Below are 17049 nucleotides of genomic sequence, written 5' to 3'. Positions count from 1 at the left end.
TAAGATGAGAACAGATATTGGTCAGAAAACACCAACAAGTGTCATGTTGAGACAATGTTGAGCTTCATTTGGCATGCACTAAAACTAGACCCAGAGTGTGTGCGCTTAACTGGCCTGCCTGCAGTCCAGATCTGTCTCCTATAGAAAATTAAAAACGGACAAAGCATCACAAAGCGGGGAATCAGAAAATGGCGATCAAATGGCAACTGTTGAGCAGATTAAGTATCGTAACAATCAAGAATGGGAAAAAATTTCAATATCATGCAAAACTGCAACAATTAGCATCTTTAGTTACCAAACGATTAAACTGAGTAATTAATAGGAAGGGTGATGGAATCCCGAAACATGAAGGACCTCACAGTGTTTTAGTGGCACTGAACCCATCGCAACCCTGACCAGGATCAAGCAGTTATTGATATTGATCAAACGGTGATCAGTTCGAGTCACACAATAGCCCCGCCCACGGTTTGTGACGTCAGTCTGTCAGGTTGATATGCTGGTAAATGTTAAATAATATAGTATAGAATATATAGAATATAGTTCCTATGTTGGTTATGGTTTGGTTACTATGGTGTAAATGTGGAGGGTGGATTTACTACAGTAACGCTTAATACACTAACAGTTACAATTAGTAAACAAAGTCTGTTCATCACTCAGCCATCATTGTTATTGTGCCGTTATTCACTCTGCACTGATTTAAAAGTGTAACTCAGTTAATGTGAATTTAAATAATGAAATATAAAAGCGTGCATGTATCTCCAATCTAATATTTACCAACAATATTCAATAACAACAACAATAATAAATGGATGTCTATTTACCTTGTAAACATCTCCGTATGTGCCACTACCTATTCTCTGTAACAGCTCAAAATCCTCCTGCGGGTTTCTTCTGCTTAAATTCGCTCCACAATTCATCATTAAAACAGCCGGTTTTATTTAAATATAAAAGAGATAAAAATATAAACAACAAATAACAGCAGAAATCTCAACCTGGCTTTACTTTTACATTAAACATGGCTTCCTCCGAACGCGAAGTGCGCATGCGCAGCAGGAGACTTTTTTCCATTGTGAGAGAATTAACGTGAAAATCGGGAAAATGGCAAATAATAGTAATAATAATAATAATAATAATAATAATAATAATAATAATAATAATAATAATAATAGTAATAATAATAATAATAATAACAGTATTAATAATAACAATAACAATAATAATAACAATAATAACAGTAATAATAATAACAGTAATAATAATAACAGTAATAATAATAACAATAATAATAACAATAATAACAGTAATAATAATAATAACAGTATTAATAATAATAATAATAACAGTAATAATAATAATAATAATAATAACAATAATAACAGTAATAATAATAATAACAGTAATAATAACAATAATAATAACAATAATAATAATAACAGTAATAATAATAATAACAATAATAACAGTAATAATAATACTAATAATAACAATAATAACAGTAATAATAATAATAACAATAATAATAATAACAATAATAATAAAAATAATAATAATAACAATAATAATAATAAAAATAATAATAATAATAATAACAGTAATACTGTACTTTAGGTTCAACTGTGGATTTTGAGATTTTGAGAAGATAAATGCCAGGTCCTGTTCCATTACACTTCCTCCACCTCAGTTTAAAAATTCTTAAGGCCTTTCCCATTACTATCTCAGTTCCAGTAAAGTTAGCACAATTAATTAAAATGAGCTGAACTAAGATGGAAGGTAGAACAGAGTCTGAGCCATCAAAGGAAAAAGGAGGAACAGCATGTCTGGTTAAGGCTAAATCCAAAACTAGAAAAATGTATTGAACACAAATGACCCTACAGAAGAACAGTAGCTTTATAATAACTTGTAACAAGTACCAGAGTGCTGGTCTATGCAAGAAAACGTAAATTAAAAAATACACTAAACAGCACCGCAGCTCAGCGGTTATCATACTGGCCTAATGAATAGTTGGTGGTTGTTTATCTTTAATTCCATCTGAACATAACAGCTGATAAAACTGTGTTCATTGACTTTGCTAGAGAATAATAAGGCCAATACGACTGTACAGAATGTAAAAGAAGCTAAGTGGGTAAATCTCAGAGGGCAAAGCTTCATCTAGGCTAATATTACAGTGAGCTGGAGTGTGCTACAGCTGAAAGTTAGCCCAGCATTGTAGTGATGATGTTATAAAGAAAAAAAATACCACTGATTAATGAGCAAGCATGCGACCCACAGTAATGGCTTTTATAAATCAATCCTAATCGGTTTCAGGAACTGCTCTATGTACAGTAGAGCAACAGTTAAAGGTTTGTAAATCAGCTAGAATATCGATCCTTCTCTGAAACTGGAGCAGGAGAACAAACCATGGTGAACCTCAAAGATTTTATAACCCAATCAGACTGCTCCTAGAGTCGAGTTAAGTTTATTTAGCCCTTTACAGGTCAGGATCTCTGCCTTAAATCATTAATGAAGACATAAACACACAGGCAAGTGTGATTCTTCATTTACTGAGCAAACTGCATAAAGAATTAAGAGAACAGCTTGTGCTGTTCAGGATTCAGCAACGAAAAGCATCTTTAGAACTGAAGTGATGGTGTGGCATACCAGCAAGTCCAACTGGAATCAATATGTTGTCAATAAGCTTTTGATAGAGTTGACATGTTGTTGAGGATATTATCAGACCATTTTGATTAATAATAATTTATTTTGCACTACTGTATTTTTAAATGATGTTAAGATGTGAATTTTGAGTGTTGAAAATTAATTAAAAAATGTAAAAACTAAAATATGTACAAAGATATTCATTCATACCTTTTGCTGTGGCACTCTGGAATTTTTTATTTATTTTTTATTTATTTAATAAAAGATGAATGAATGAGTGATTGTGTTTTGCCTTTGTGTTATTAGCATTCCTCAAACTAGCCAAAGATGTTGCTGTATTGACACCAAAATTCGCTGCGGTGCTGATGAGGCGACACACCCATCTCTGTCAGTGCCAGCAGCTTGTATAGGCAGGCGCACAAGCAACCTGCATCCCCCATCAAACACAGTGCATCGTAACCTGAGAGTGTAACAAGATACACCCTCACCGACTCTCACCCTACCGCGACATGGACCAGGAGGACACAAGCAGTAAGAAAAAAAAAACTGGAGGTAAAGATCGAAAAGGATGCTGAGTGGAAAAATGAGAAGCAGCTTATACGAGATTATGAGTCAAATCTCCTGAATCGATTCATATGATTCGATGGATTTGATTCAGCACCAAAGCAGCCTAAAGAAAGAGCCTATTGAGTGTGCGTGTCCCATCTTATCAAGCATTATAAGTAATCATTTCATTTATTCACTGTCTGTTTTATTGACGCTTTGTGCTGTTTAGGGTCATGGCGGGTGCAAATCACTGCAATTCCATCACAGGGCAAACACACCCACACACACACACACACACACACACTCACACTCACACACACACACACATACACACACACTCACACACTCACACACAGAGAGAGAGAACAATTTAGTATCTCCAATTTACCTAACTTTGGACTGTGGGAGGAAAACAGAGCACCTGGAGGAAACCCACACATCTGCATGGGGAGAACATGCAAACTCCATACAGAAAGGACCCGGACCACACCAACTGGGAATTAAACCCAGGACCGTCTTGCTGTGAGGCGACAGTTCTACCCACTGAACATTATTATTATTGTTATTACTATTATTGTTATTAATATTATTAATAAACATCCAGGTAAACATCCAGGGAATGGACATTGAGAGAGTGGACTCTTACAAGTACCTGGGTGTTCACCTCAACAACAAACTGGACTGGTCAGTTAACACTAACGCACTTTATAAAAAAGGTCAGAGCAGACTCTACCTACTCAGGAGACTGCGGTCATTTGGAGTGCGGGGGGAACTCTTGAGGACTTTTTTTGATACAGTGGTGGCATCAGCCATCTTTTATGGAGTGGTATGTTGGGGCAGCAGCATATCTACAGCGGACAGGAAGAGACTAGACAAACTTATTAAGAGGGCTGGCTCTGTCCTGGGGAGCCCCTTAGACCCAGTGCAGGTGGTGGGAGACAGAAGGATGTTAGCCAAGCTGGCATCCATGCTGGAGAACGACTCCCACCCCATGCATGAGACTCTGGCAGCACTGGGCAGCTCCTTCAGTGACAGGCTGCTTCACCCCAAATGTGTGAAGGAGCGGTATCGCAGGTCCTTCCTTCCTGCTGCTGTTAGACTGTATAACCAGCACTGCTCCAGACAGATCACACACACACTCTAAAACATTCATTATTCATAACAATGTGCAACTTTTTCCCCATGTAATTATTACAATGTGCAATGTGCAATATGTGCAATATTTTTTCCCATGTGCAATTATTATTTGTAATTATTTTGACTTTTTATTATTATTATTGTTATACACTGTACTTTTTATTGTCTATTTTTTGTACTGAGTGCTTTACTGTCCCTTCGCTGCTGCAACACTGTGAATTTCCCCACTGTGGGACTAATAAAGGATTATCTTATCTTATCTTATCTTATTATTACTATAATAATATTTTAAATACAATTTCACCCTGAGTTTGCCAAGAATTCCAATGTCATCTTTAAATGGCAATACATTTACATTTACAGCATTTAGCAGACGCTTTTATCCAAAGCGACTTACACTAGTGTGACAGTATACAGTCTGAGCAATCGAGGGTCAAGGGCCTTGCTCAAGGGCCCAACAGCAGCGACCTGGCAGTGGTGGGGCTTGAACCAGCGACGTTCTGATTACTAGTCCAGTACCTTAACCACTATAGGCTACAACTGCCCTACAACTCCAATGATTTGTCTGATTACTTAATATAAAAATGGTGGCTTGATGGGTAGCACTGTCGCCTCACAGCAAGAAGGTCCTGGGTTCGATCCCCAGGTGAGGCGGTCTGGGTCCTTTCTGTGTGGAGTTTGCATGTTCTCCCTGTGTCTGTGTGGCTTTCCGCCAGGAACTCCATTTCCCCCTACAGTCCAAAGACGTGCAAGTGAGGTGAATTGGAGATACAATATTGCCCATAACTGTGTTTGACATTAAACATGAATGCAAAGTGCTTAAAACATGACGTTAAAATCCTAATAAATAATAATAATAATAATAATAATAATATAAAAAGTATGATACACTACGGAAATTTAATCACAATACACAAACACAGACTTTGGATTTGCAACATTAATTTTTGAGTTTGAATCGATTCAGCTCCGCATATTGGTTTCGAACTAGTTTAAACGAATCAAGAAAGAACCGATTCTTTTGTGAGTCTGTATCACTACAGCGAGCATCCTAGAAAGAGCGAGGAGGAGGAGAGAGGGAGAGAGAGAGAGGAGGAGAGAGGGAGAGAGAGAGAGAGAGGGAGAGAGAGAGAGAGCAGGTCACCGGGCTGGTACCGGAACGCGCGCTGCAGTCGGTAAATAAACGGAGTAAACGGAAGGATGCGCTGAGGAAACAGCCAGAGAGGATGAAGGCACGGCGGACCGGTAAAAGCGCTGATGTATAAACCATGGAGAAACGGGTCGTGGTGACGGCGGTGAGCCTGTTTATGAGCGTCCTGGCGCTTGTCCTGCTGGTCACCGCCATCTTCACCGATCACTGGTACGAGACGGACACGAGGCGGCACAAGCGCAACTGTGACCGCTACGGAGCCGAGTCCACCGACCAGAAGAACCGGGACATGCCCATCTACCACCTGCCGCTGGTGGACAGCGGGGTTAGCGGGGGCTCGAGACGGAACAGTGTGGCTCTGATGAAGCCGATACACGTCGGGAGTCGCGAGGAGGAGCTGCTGGAGAACTGGAGAGCGATTTTGGGCATGGGCATTTTGGAGACCGAGTGCGGGCGCCCGCTGTTTCCAACGCACTACGGGCTGTGGAGGAAATGCTTCTTCCGGGGCGTGGATCCCGACATCGACCGGCTCATTTCAAAGGGTATCTGCACCTTTCTCTAGCTTGGTTGTGCACTTTATGGTGCATGGTTACTAAGTGCACTCAGGCTGTTGCTATAGACAATTACATCAAGGGAAAGGAACACTATAGGACCACCAGTGACCAGCTATAATTTGGGTGGTGGACTGTTCTCATAACAGTAATGACACTTAGATATTGCGGACTATTCTCAGTAGAGTAATGACATGTAAATACAGCTAGAGGTTTATGCTGTTTATGAGTACAAAGGACCACCAAGGACCAGCTATAATTTGGGTGGTGGACTATTCTCATAACAGTAATGACACTTAGAGATTGTGGACTATTCTCATATCAGTAATGACATTAGAGATTGTGGACTATTCTCAGTAGAGTAATGACATGTAACGATAGTTATGCCGTTTATGAGTACAAAGGACCACCAATGACCAGCTATAATTTGGGTAGAGTGTTTTCAGCACCCTAGTGTCACTGACATGATAGTGACGTTGGAGGTGTACTCTCTCCATGAGTGCTATGAGAGTGCTATGAGGGTTATGGACAATTCTCAGTAAAACTGTGACATGCAGCTGGACATTTAACTTCTGCTGACCAACTGATAATTGGGTTGCTGGACTGTTTTTAGCACAGCAGTAACACTGACAGTGCAGTACTGGTACTAATGCACCAGTGTTGTTTAGTTGTGCTGGTAATTTGCTGGTCACTATGTAGGTGTAGTCCGATGAGGAACCAATGCTGAAAGGTTACTATATGGCTGGTGGACTATTCTCAGTACAGTCATGACATGGTACTGACTGTTAAAGGCTTACATTCTTAATGAGTGAAAAACGGACCGACCACCATAGGACCACTACTGACCAGGTCTAATTTTTGTAAGTGACTGTTCACAGTGATTTTGACATGTTATGGTTCTTTATTGGATGTTTAACATGGTAAACTAGGTGTCCACTATTAGAAAATGTAAATGCCTTGGTATCCTGGCTGCGACCTTGTTGAGGATGAAGCAGTTAGTCAAAATAAATGAGTAACAACATGAACGAATGGATTAATGAATAAACTATCATAAACTAATCATTTTATCCCATACTGCCTCTCAGTGTGCTGTACAGCTGGTGCCAGGCCATATTGTATTTTTAAAAGCATTCAGGGGTCCAGATTTAGTGCTGCTTACTGCAAGTTGTGCTTCATTGCGGATTTGTCTTTGGTACAAAAGGTTTTAATGGCTCTGCTGTGAATTTCAATTTTGTAAAGCTCACAATGGACAGTTTTTTGTTGAGACTTGATCATATTAGCAGGAATCGTTTATTCCTGTGGTTAATTTGAAGCATTTATCCTGATAGGTGGCATCTATACTGATAATGAGAGAGCTTTCACTAGTGAAGTATTGTTTCAAAGTATGTGGACACCTGACCAGGTGCTTGTTAGACCTCCTATTTCATATTGCAGTGACTTAAAATCAAGCTAATTCTGCTTTTAGAATTTTGTCCGCCAATTGTGTATCTATATTAGAGGCCTATAGAGAAAGAGGAAACAATATACTTCAGTGCAAATGCCCATGGTATTGAAATGGAATGCACAACAAGCTCATGGTCAGAGTCCACATACTTTTCCTATTTAGTATATATCAAATAAAATAAATACAAAAGTTTTCAATCGCAACCTTGTTTCCGCCGGTGCTGCCACCGTCTCCCACCGTCTCCCACCTCTGACCATGGAGGGCTGTAAAAGATCATGCGTCCCTCTGACTCACTATGTAAGGTGACAAGAAATGTTACATATAACAAAATAAATTAATCATTTTGGACAACAAAGTCTTTGTTACAAAATTAGTCACAGAAAAAGAACAGCGGCAGAAACACCACATTGAAATACCAAGACTGCCATGACATGCGTGTTCCATAAGCATATGTGCATCTAACTTATGGCTCAATGTAGAACTGCCTGTGAATGTGGGTGGCCTGGTCTTAAAACTGTGGTATTTTAACCCTAGCGTGGTAACTAAGTGAACTAAAAGTTAGTGGATCCCTGATGTCATAAAGGTCTTTAAAAGAAGGAAAGGTCGTAGCTGCTGAGCCTGTCTGCTGGACCAGGTGATGCACAGCAGTTTTCCATCTGTGGTTAGTAATTAGCACAGTAATTACAGACTGTCCACATGGTGCCTGGTGTCAGAAGACAGGATAAAAAAATGATTCAGTATTTGGTACACAAAACGTAGTTTTCTATACAGATTCCTTGACCAAAAGGTTGTGATTCAGCTGCATCAGTTTAGGAATGTGATCAATAACAGTCTATTTTAATCTACTCAAGCTTGTTGTTCTCCGCCGTTGTGAAACTTGAAACACAAATTGACCAATTACCTTATTGCTTGGCCTGGAGTAACGTTTAGACATGGTGCAACCTGCATTAGAGTTTACTTGAAGTTCCAATGCCCAGACTGGGTTGAATCTCTAGTGCTCATGCTAAACAGTCCTGTATAAAACACAGTTTGGGCAGAGGTCACGTCTTACTCTAACACTGTCATGATCTGACGTTTCTTTAAAGTGTTTCTTAGTAAAACCTGAACATTTGAAGGTGAGACGGAGTATTTGAAGCTGAATCCTGATCAATAGAGATTATGGAGATAAGAGGATGTGTGGATTAGATATGCAAGTCTCCAAAGTCACCCTTGTCCTGTCGACCTTCAACAGCTCTGCTTTGATGTTTTAGGATATTCTGGACAATTACTATTGGCTCTAAATTTCTAAATTCATTAATGGGAACTGAGGAAACCAAGAAGACATGACCGCCCCTGCTTTTTTGGTGGTAGGAAACCAAGAAGACATGACCGCCCCTGCTTTATTGGTGGTAGGAAACCAAGAGGACATGACCGCCCCTGCTTTATTGGTGGTAGAAAACCAAGAGGACATGACCGTTCCTGCTTTTTTGGTGGTAGGAAACCAAGAAGACATGACCACACCTGCTTTATTGGTGGTAGGAAACCAAGAAGACATGACCACACCTGCTTTACTGGTGGTAGGAAACCAAGAGGACAAGACCGCCCCTGCTATATTGGTGGTAGGAAACCAAGAGGACATGTATATTTACCAGAAGTGTATTAATTAACAGGATTAAAAGTGGTTAAATACTTTTCCCCTTACCGTATGTTGCGGTCAAGTTCTGGAACTGGCTAAAAAAACACCACTTGACCTGTTGGGTGTAAAGAAATCAGAAACAAAATTAGCCATATGCATTTCTGATTGGTGGTCCTTTAATATTGTAACTCTTTAACAAAACTTTCATTTTTACATGTATGCTGGTAACTGTAAAGACAGAATTGATGACGTTTCTCAGTGGGAGACTCCTGTAGACTTACCTGTATTGCAGTTTAAAGTGAATAACATTATATAATTTTTAGATTGTGAATCATTACATAATGAACTGGGGATTGGAGGCAGATTTAGTGTAGGAGTTTTCACTAGTAAAAGACTGAAATATATGAAGCTACTCTCTGTACTAAAAGACATTGGCTTTCTCATCTTCAGTGCAGTATTATTTCAGAGCTTCATGCTAGATTCTATTTTTGTCCCTGCAACCGTTGCGGTGCTTCATTATTTTGGTGGTTTTATCCAAGAATAAGCATGAGCTACAGCAACGTATCCTTCAAAACCCTGGTCAAACATGTTTTTTTGTAAGATTGGCTTCACTGCAGCCAATATTATTATCCTAGCAAACTGTTACTACCTGCAAAAATGTGTCGTAGGCTTATTACAGACCTGGTTTGCTGATTCAGCCTCTAAAAAGTAGACGCTTAGAGTTGGCAAGCACTTTATTTCTGAACGTCTAACACCTCATAAAATACAGAAAACTTCTCACTACACTTTTCCTCTCTAAGGTTTTTGAACATTCCATCTAAGATCAATGATCGTCCTTGCTTCATGAAAATAACCTCCAAGATTAAAACCAGTCTGGCTTCAAAGCAGCAGACTACACAGAAGCAGCCATTAATGTTAGTGAGAAGTGCCAGGCCATTAGAGCATTCAAACCATCCTTGGTTCTAATCATTCTTGTCTTGGAATCACTGAGAAAAGTCATGTCTTGTCTGCTCCATGCAAACTCACGACTGGCGTCCCACAAGGATCCTCGTTGCCCTCCCACCCCCACATGCCTTAAAAAAGCTTTTAGATTTACCATTAGAACATGACTCAAACAGCAGCAATAGATGAGCGATCGTCTCTGACTTTACATCTACAAGGTGGACCAACTAGGTAGGAGTGTCTAATAGAGTGGACAGTGAGTGGACACTGTATTTAAAAACTCCAGCAGTGCTGCTGTGTCTGATCCACTCATACCAGCACAACACACACTAACACACCACCACCATGTCAGTGTCACTGCAGTGCTGAGAATGATCCACCACCCAAATAATACCTGCTCTGTAGTGGTCATGTAGGGGTCCTGACCATTGAAGAACAGGGTGAAACCAGGCTAAAAAGATATGTAGAGAAACAGATGGACTACAGTCAGTAATTGTAGAACTACAAAGTGCTTCTATATGGTAAGTGGAGCTGATAAAATGGACAGTGAGTGTAGAAACAAGGAGGTGGTTTTAATGTTATGGTTGATGGTGTATATATAATTAAATTAAATAAATGATTATTCTACATGGCATGTAGCTAGTTAAATTTGGCAAACTGGTTGACTGAGTAACCAACGTATACAGTAGTTATTTTTTTCTTTACCGCTGTATACTGTATATGGCAGCTGTGACCTACTCATTGGTGTGTTTAGCATATTTTCGTTTGTCTTTCATCTATAATTCCTTTCATTCATTTGAATTATACTGTGTTTGGTTTTGCTGCATTGAGTGCATAAGTGCACTATGCAGAATATTCTCTCATGGATCCCTAACATGATTTTGATTAAATTAGCAATGGAAATTTCACATACCCTCATTTTGTTGATATGAATTAATTTAGAGAAGAGTCCAGGAGGGGTGGTAAGGGTGGGTAGCATGAGATTGCCTATAGAAAATTCTGTGCTTTTTAAGCTTTGATGACGAATTGCAATCTCACTGTGTTTACTGTCATTAAAAAGAGGTGCAACGTGGTGTGGCAGATTGCAAACAATAGATAGCGTCATTTCATATGACTGGAATGTGGGTGTACAGACTAATGAATTTTACCAGTGCTTAGGCAATTGTCTATGTTTTCTATGCCATGGACCAGTGCAGTGTGTGGGTACTAAGTCTGTAATTGTAGCCAGACATGGGTGTTAAATACTAAGGATTTTGGTTGCTATGGGTTTTGCTTGTCTTGGTCTCGGTTGTTCAGCCTCTGTTGGTACAAGTCTTGCCGTGGTTGGCACTGGTTTTGCTCCGTTCTTGGTCTCAGTTTGATTAGGTTATTTTGGTTGGTACAGGGTGGCACGCTGGCTAAGTGAGTAGCACTGTCGCCTCACAGCAAGAAGGTCCTGGGTTTGATCCCCAGGTGGGGCGGTCCGGGTCCTTTCTCTGCGGAGTTTGTAGCGCATTGTAGTGCCGGTCCCAAACCCGGATAAATAAGGAAGGTTGTGTCAGGAAGAGCATCCGGCGTAAAAACTGTGCCAAATCAATAACGGGAGCAGCCAAGGAAATAGAGATTCTTGGTTGGTACAGATCTTGGTATTGTCATGGTCGGTATAGATCTTGTTTGTCTTGGTCATGGATGGTATAGTTTTTGCTCTTGTCTTATTGTTGGTTTAAGTCTTGCCTAAATCTGTTGATATCCTTGTCTCCTGCTTTTGGACTAATCTAGGTTGGTGTGTATCTTGATCTTGTTTCCGTCTTAGTTGGTATGGGCTTTTTTCTTGTCTTGGGTTTGGTTGGTGCCAGTAAGTATGGGTGTAGCTCTTGTTTTGGTGTTATTACTTATTACTGGTCCCTATCTTCGTGTTGCTCTTCTTTCTCTCAATGATACTGATCCTTATGTTGTCTTGGTTTCAGTTGGTATAGGTCATGATTTTGTTTGGTATGGGTTCTAAAGTAAACCTTTGCACTAGCACTTATCTATTTATATTTAGTAATTTGCTAGTCTGTGTGGTGCTTAAAAAAATTGTAACCCGAAGCACATTCTAAACATTGGTATTCAGGGAAGGTAATATTAGCAGACTTAAAGAACTGTTATTACTATTCGCTGCAAAATGAGATGCAGCCAGAATCATGACGGAGTGAGAGAAATAATAACAGAAGGTCACACAGTAGGGGAGAGTGAGCGCTAAACAAATACAGAATAATGAAGACACAATTATATCCTTAGAACAAAAATAATAATAGAGCAGATACTGACTGGTCCAAAAGCTGAGTCCACTGCAATAAAAAGCAATTCCATTAGTTATGAATGGGCATGATTTGAGCAGGATATTCTGATTTCAGTCTAATACAAGGGAGTACACAAACCTGTGTGAAATAAAATAAAACACTTTTTGTAACATTAAGAATCATTTTGAGCTAAATAAGCAGAACAGTGTGTTTGTGCTCTAGTCTCAATTGTACATGGGTAGCAGAATTATTTGTGTGTGGGAGGAAGACTATGTGCGATTGAAATTTCCTAATTAAGCATTCCTTATGTTCACTCGCACGAGTGTGCTGTTATTTTCTGCTTGTTCACTTGATAATGGAATTGGATAGTTGAAGTTTTTGTACTATTTTTAATTATTGAAAAGGCATAGGCATCTGAAATCCAGGTGATCTGTTTGATAAAACTCTTCCTTGATTGATTCCTGCAATATGGGATTTATATAAAAGTATAAAACCACATAAACTCACTCACTTTCTTAGCCGCTTATCCAATCAGGGTTGCAAACTCCGCACAGAAAGGACCCTGACTGCCCCGCCTTGCACAAACCATGCAGAGACCTTAAAACTGCTGTTACAAGTGTATGTAAAAGTTGGACTGTTTACATAATCTAATATAGATTGTGTGTGTGTGTGTGGGTGTGTGTGTGGGTGCGTGTACCATGGCAGGTATAGCAGAACGCTGCACTCCTGTTAAATATCACTTCTCTCAGCCGATCCGACTTAGGAACATCCCGCTAAATCTGACCAGGACCATTCAGCAGGATGAGTGGCACCTCCTACGTAAGTCATTAAACATTTATTTACATACAGTAAATGCACACACTAACACACACACACACACACACACACACACAAATGCTGTTGTGAACTGATGAATCTTGTGTAATGAGTAACTATACACCCCTTTCACCTTCTCCACGTTTAATTACATTACAGACTCATTCTATAATAGCCTCAAATATGCACATACAATCGCCAATAATTACGACATGAAAACAGGGTTTAGAAAATATGCAGTTTTATTTTACTGAGGAAAATGGTTCATTTAGGGGTCACATATCTAATAACTGCTTGATGCACCTTTGGCAGCGCTTACAGCTTCAAGGCATCTTGGGAAAGAAGCTATAAGCTTGGCACACTTGTTTCTGGACATTTTTGCCCATTCCTCTTGGCATATCCTTGCAAGCTCCGTCAGTTTGATGGGGAGCGTTGGTACACAGCCATTTTCAGCTTCTTCCACAGATGTTCGATTGAATTCAGGTCTGGGCTCTGGCTGGGCCACTCAAGGACATTCACAGACTTTCTCTGAAGCCACTCCTTTGTTTTCTTGGCTGTGTGCTTCGGGTCGTTGTCACATTGGAAGGTAAACATTCGCCCCAGTCTGAGGTCCAGAGCGCTCAGGAGCAGGTTTTCTTCAAGGATCTCGGTGTACTAGTCATCCCGGTCCCACTGCTGAAATACATCCCTACGTCATGATGCTGCCACCACCATGCTTCACTGTAGGGATGGCATTAGCCAGGTGATGAGCGGTGCCTGGTTTCCTCTAGACGTGACGCTTGGTATTCAGGCCAAAAACTTCAATTTTGGTTTCATCAGACCAGAGTTTCTCATGGTTTGAGAGTCCTCTAGGTGCCTTTATTGTAATGTAATAAAACGTGGAGAAGGTGAAATGGGTGTGCAGACTTTCCGGCTTGACTGTATGCTTTGAATAAAAAACAGCAGAAACAAATGTGGATGAACAGTGCGGCTCCTTCCACTGTTAAACGTTTGATCAGTGTAAAAAAGATATGAACGATTTTGTGTTTGATGTTGAGCTGTTGCCCCATATGTTTCAGTTACACACCACTTACACACGAGTGTTAATTATGCAGCATTTTCTATCAAAGATGCTGGAAATAAAGTGTTACCTCTCACAGTGTGGGTGGAAGTCATGGAGACGCTCTCTCTCTCCCTCTGTGTGTGTGTGTGTGTGTGTTGTGTGTGTGTGTGTTTAGATCTGAGAAGAATAACAGCAGGCTTTATGGGAATGGCTGCTGCTGTGCTGCTTTGTGGTTCAATCGTCTCTGCAGTTGGATTTTTCTGGGAGGAAAAACTTACACAGCATGTGTCAGGACTGTTGTTCCTAATGGCAGGTACGTACCTAAGTGTACACACACACACACACACACACACACACACACACACACACACATACAGTGAACAAACCACCAGCCCCCACATATAAGTTCCTCCCCACACACACATTTGCTAACCAACTCACTCAACCCCTTAACACACTCAGACATACACTGACCACCAGCCCCCACATATAAGTACACCCACACAAACAGCCACCCACACACACACACACACACAAGACTATGAATATGTTTTTGTTCTAATACCTGAATACCAATAATTGTTACGGGACAGTGGTAGCATAGTGGGTAGAGCTTTGGGCTATCAACTGAAAAGGCTGAGAGTTCGAATCCCAGCTTTGCCATGCAGCCACTGTTGGACCCTTGAGTAACCTAGCAATGCACTTACACGCACCTGCAGTACTATAGCAACCACCTAGCAACATCCTAAACACAGGCAACTGCAACCACCTAGCAATGCGCTAACACCCACCAGGGGTACTATAGCAACTGCCTAAGAACATCCTAAACACCGGCAATATTACAGCAACCACCTAGCAATGCACTAACACCCACCTGCAGTACTACAGCAACCGCCTAGTAATACAGTCACGCCCACCTGGGGTATTATAGCAACCACCTAGCAACACCTATGGTTTTTAAAATCTAGCTCTGACACCTTAATGTGTTGAGAGTCACTTTTTTGGATCAGTGCATCAGCATCTTTTGCTGTGACTGTTGTTCCATCAGAGAAAAAAAGGAGTAAATATGAAACTACAGCCACACTCTCTAGGTCAGCCCGCTCATCCAATCCTCATCAACTCTACAGTACAATAAAGGGAAACCTGGTACTTGCTGTAAGTTGGATGGAATTGTGCTACAGATTCAGCTGGGTACTGCCTATACTTCAGACAAACAGAACTGATGCGTTGCTTTCGGCCATTGTATAGCTAACTATGGGTTGTTTTATCTTGTCTTAATTCCCTGCAGGAATTTTCTGCACCATTGCCCTGTGCACATACTCATCCAGCGTGACATACGACCTCTCGCGGAACCCTCCGTTCATCTACGGTCTTCCGGGCGATGTAGATCATGGATTTGGTTGGTCGGTTTTGTGTGGGTGGACGTGTCTCGGGCTGACAGCAGTGTGCGGTTGCATCAGCACTGCCTCGCCCTTCATCACACGGCAGAAAAACACACACACGTCAGCCGTGTGAGCGCCACCTAAGAGGACTCCAAACATCATCCTGTGTGTGTGTGTGTATGAGAGAGAGAGATCACATGAAATGCAAACTTTGAAGAATCTGAGATGTGACAATGTTAAAATGCTGGCAGCAGTGTGTGTGTGTGTGTGTGTGTGTGTTTATAAGTCATCTCAGACTGTTTTCATAGACATAGCAATAAATTCAGTGAACTTCAGTAACCTTCCCAGTCACCAGATCTGAATCGAATAAAGCCCCTTTGGGTTGTGATTTGATAGAAGAGCTAATGAATCTCACTTACTCACTCACTTTCTTAACCGCTTATCCAATTTAGGTCGAAGGGGGTGCTGAATCCCAGCTATCCCAGCTTTTCAATGGGAGCAAGGCACACAGTAACACCCTGGACGGGGCGCCAGTCCATCGTAGGGCACACACACACACACACACACCCATTCACCTATAGGGCAATTCAGTGTCTCCAATTAACCTAACTGCATGTTTTTGGACTGTGGGAGGAAACCGGAGCTCCCGGAGGAAACCCACACAGACATGGGGAGAACATGCAAACTCAGCACAGAAAGGACCCGGACCGCTCAGCCTGGGGATCGAACCCAGAACTTTTTTGCTGTGAGGCGACAGTGCTACCCACCGAGCCACCCCACTGTGCCACCCTTTATGGAATTCATGCCACATAAAACGTAGGGTCACAGTTTTGGTATAGGGTTCTCAGTGAAGTGATGCATAAATACTGCCCAATAAATCAAAAAACGATTACTTGAAAAGGTTCCTTTTGGAATCCAAAAAGTACAAAACACATTACCAAAACACACAGTCTGAACAGAAGCTCAAATATGAATTTAACGATTTCTCTTTTCTGAGCATTACTGTCATAAAAAGAACAAATGATGTGGTCGTTCACTGATACACAGTTTTTTATACATTTAAATCATTTATCTTTTTGAAAAACATTTAAAATATAAAAGCATTATGCTGTGACAAACAATGCAAAGCTCCTTGGTCCCCATCTACACTGTAAACTGATCATTTATCTGGAAATGTGCAGTGACATGACAGCATATTTTGTCACTTAGAACAATCACCTAGATTGTTCCTAGATACAAAAATATATATGGTATAAATAAACACACACATACACACACAGTAGGTGTGAATGTGAATAATGTATTTGGGATGTGAGGGTTTACAGATTTGTTGTTTGTGAACTGTGATTGGTCGTTCTCTGGTTCTGCTACAAACACAATCAGGTGGAAGCGAGACGACAGTTACCATGAATAACATGTGAGTGTCATTAGTTTTATGCAATAAAAGTGAACATAAACATGAACACAGATAATAAGCATATACAGTATGAGCATACAGTGTTGATAAATCTGATGATAGACACTTCTGA

The 17049-nt window shown here is 40.5% G+C and overlaps 2 protein-coding genes across 3 annotated transcripts in view; one reads left to right on the top strand and one right to left on the bottom strand.

The window, feature by feature from the left end:
* map4k3a (mitogen-activated protein kinase kinase kinase kinase 3a) overlaps positions 1-1009 on the bottom strand; it is a 31694-nt gene extending 30685 nt beyond the window's left edge. For both annotated transcript variants that reach the window (XM_062989353.1, XM_062989354.1), the window contains exon 1: positions 822-1009. In XM_062989353.1, coding sequence (XP_062845423.1) covers positions 822-920 — 99 coding nt within the window. In that variant the 5' untranslated portion in view covers positions 921-1009. The remainder of the gene's footprint in view (positions 1-821) is intronic.
* A 4389-nt stretch (positions 1010-5398) lies between these two features.
* Positions 5399-15739, top strand: tmem178a (transmembrane protein 178a). Its single transcript, XM_062989830.1, has 4 exons — positions 5399-6009; positions 12986-13099; positions 14314-14451; positions 15427-15739. The coding sequence occupies exons 1-4, from the start codon at positions 5586-5588 to the stop codon at positions 15651-15653; spliced, it is 903 nt and encodes a 300-aa protein (XP_062845900.1). The 5' UTR covers positions 5399-5585; the 3' UTR covers positions 15654-15739.
* The last annotated feature ends 1310 nt before the right edge of the window (positions 15740-17049 follow it).

The sequence above is a fragment of the Trichomycterus rosablanca genome, chromosome 27 (genome assembly GCF_030014385.1).
Source record: "Trichomycterus rosablanca isolate fTriRos1 chromosome 27, fTriRos1.hap1, whole genome shotgun sequence".
Lineage (NCBI taxonomy): Eukaryota > Metazoa > Chordata > Actinopteri > Siluriformes > Trichomycteridae > Trichomycterus > Trichomycterus rosablanca.
This window is presented reverse-complemented; position numbering and strand designations above follow the sequence as displayed.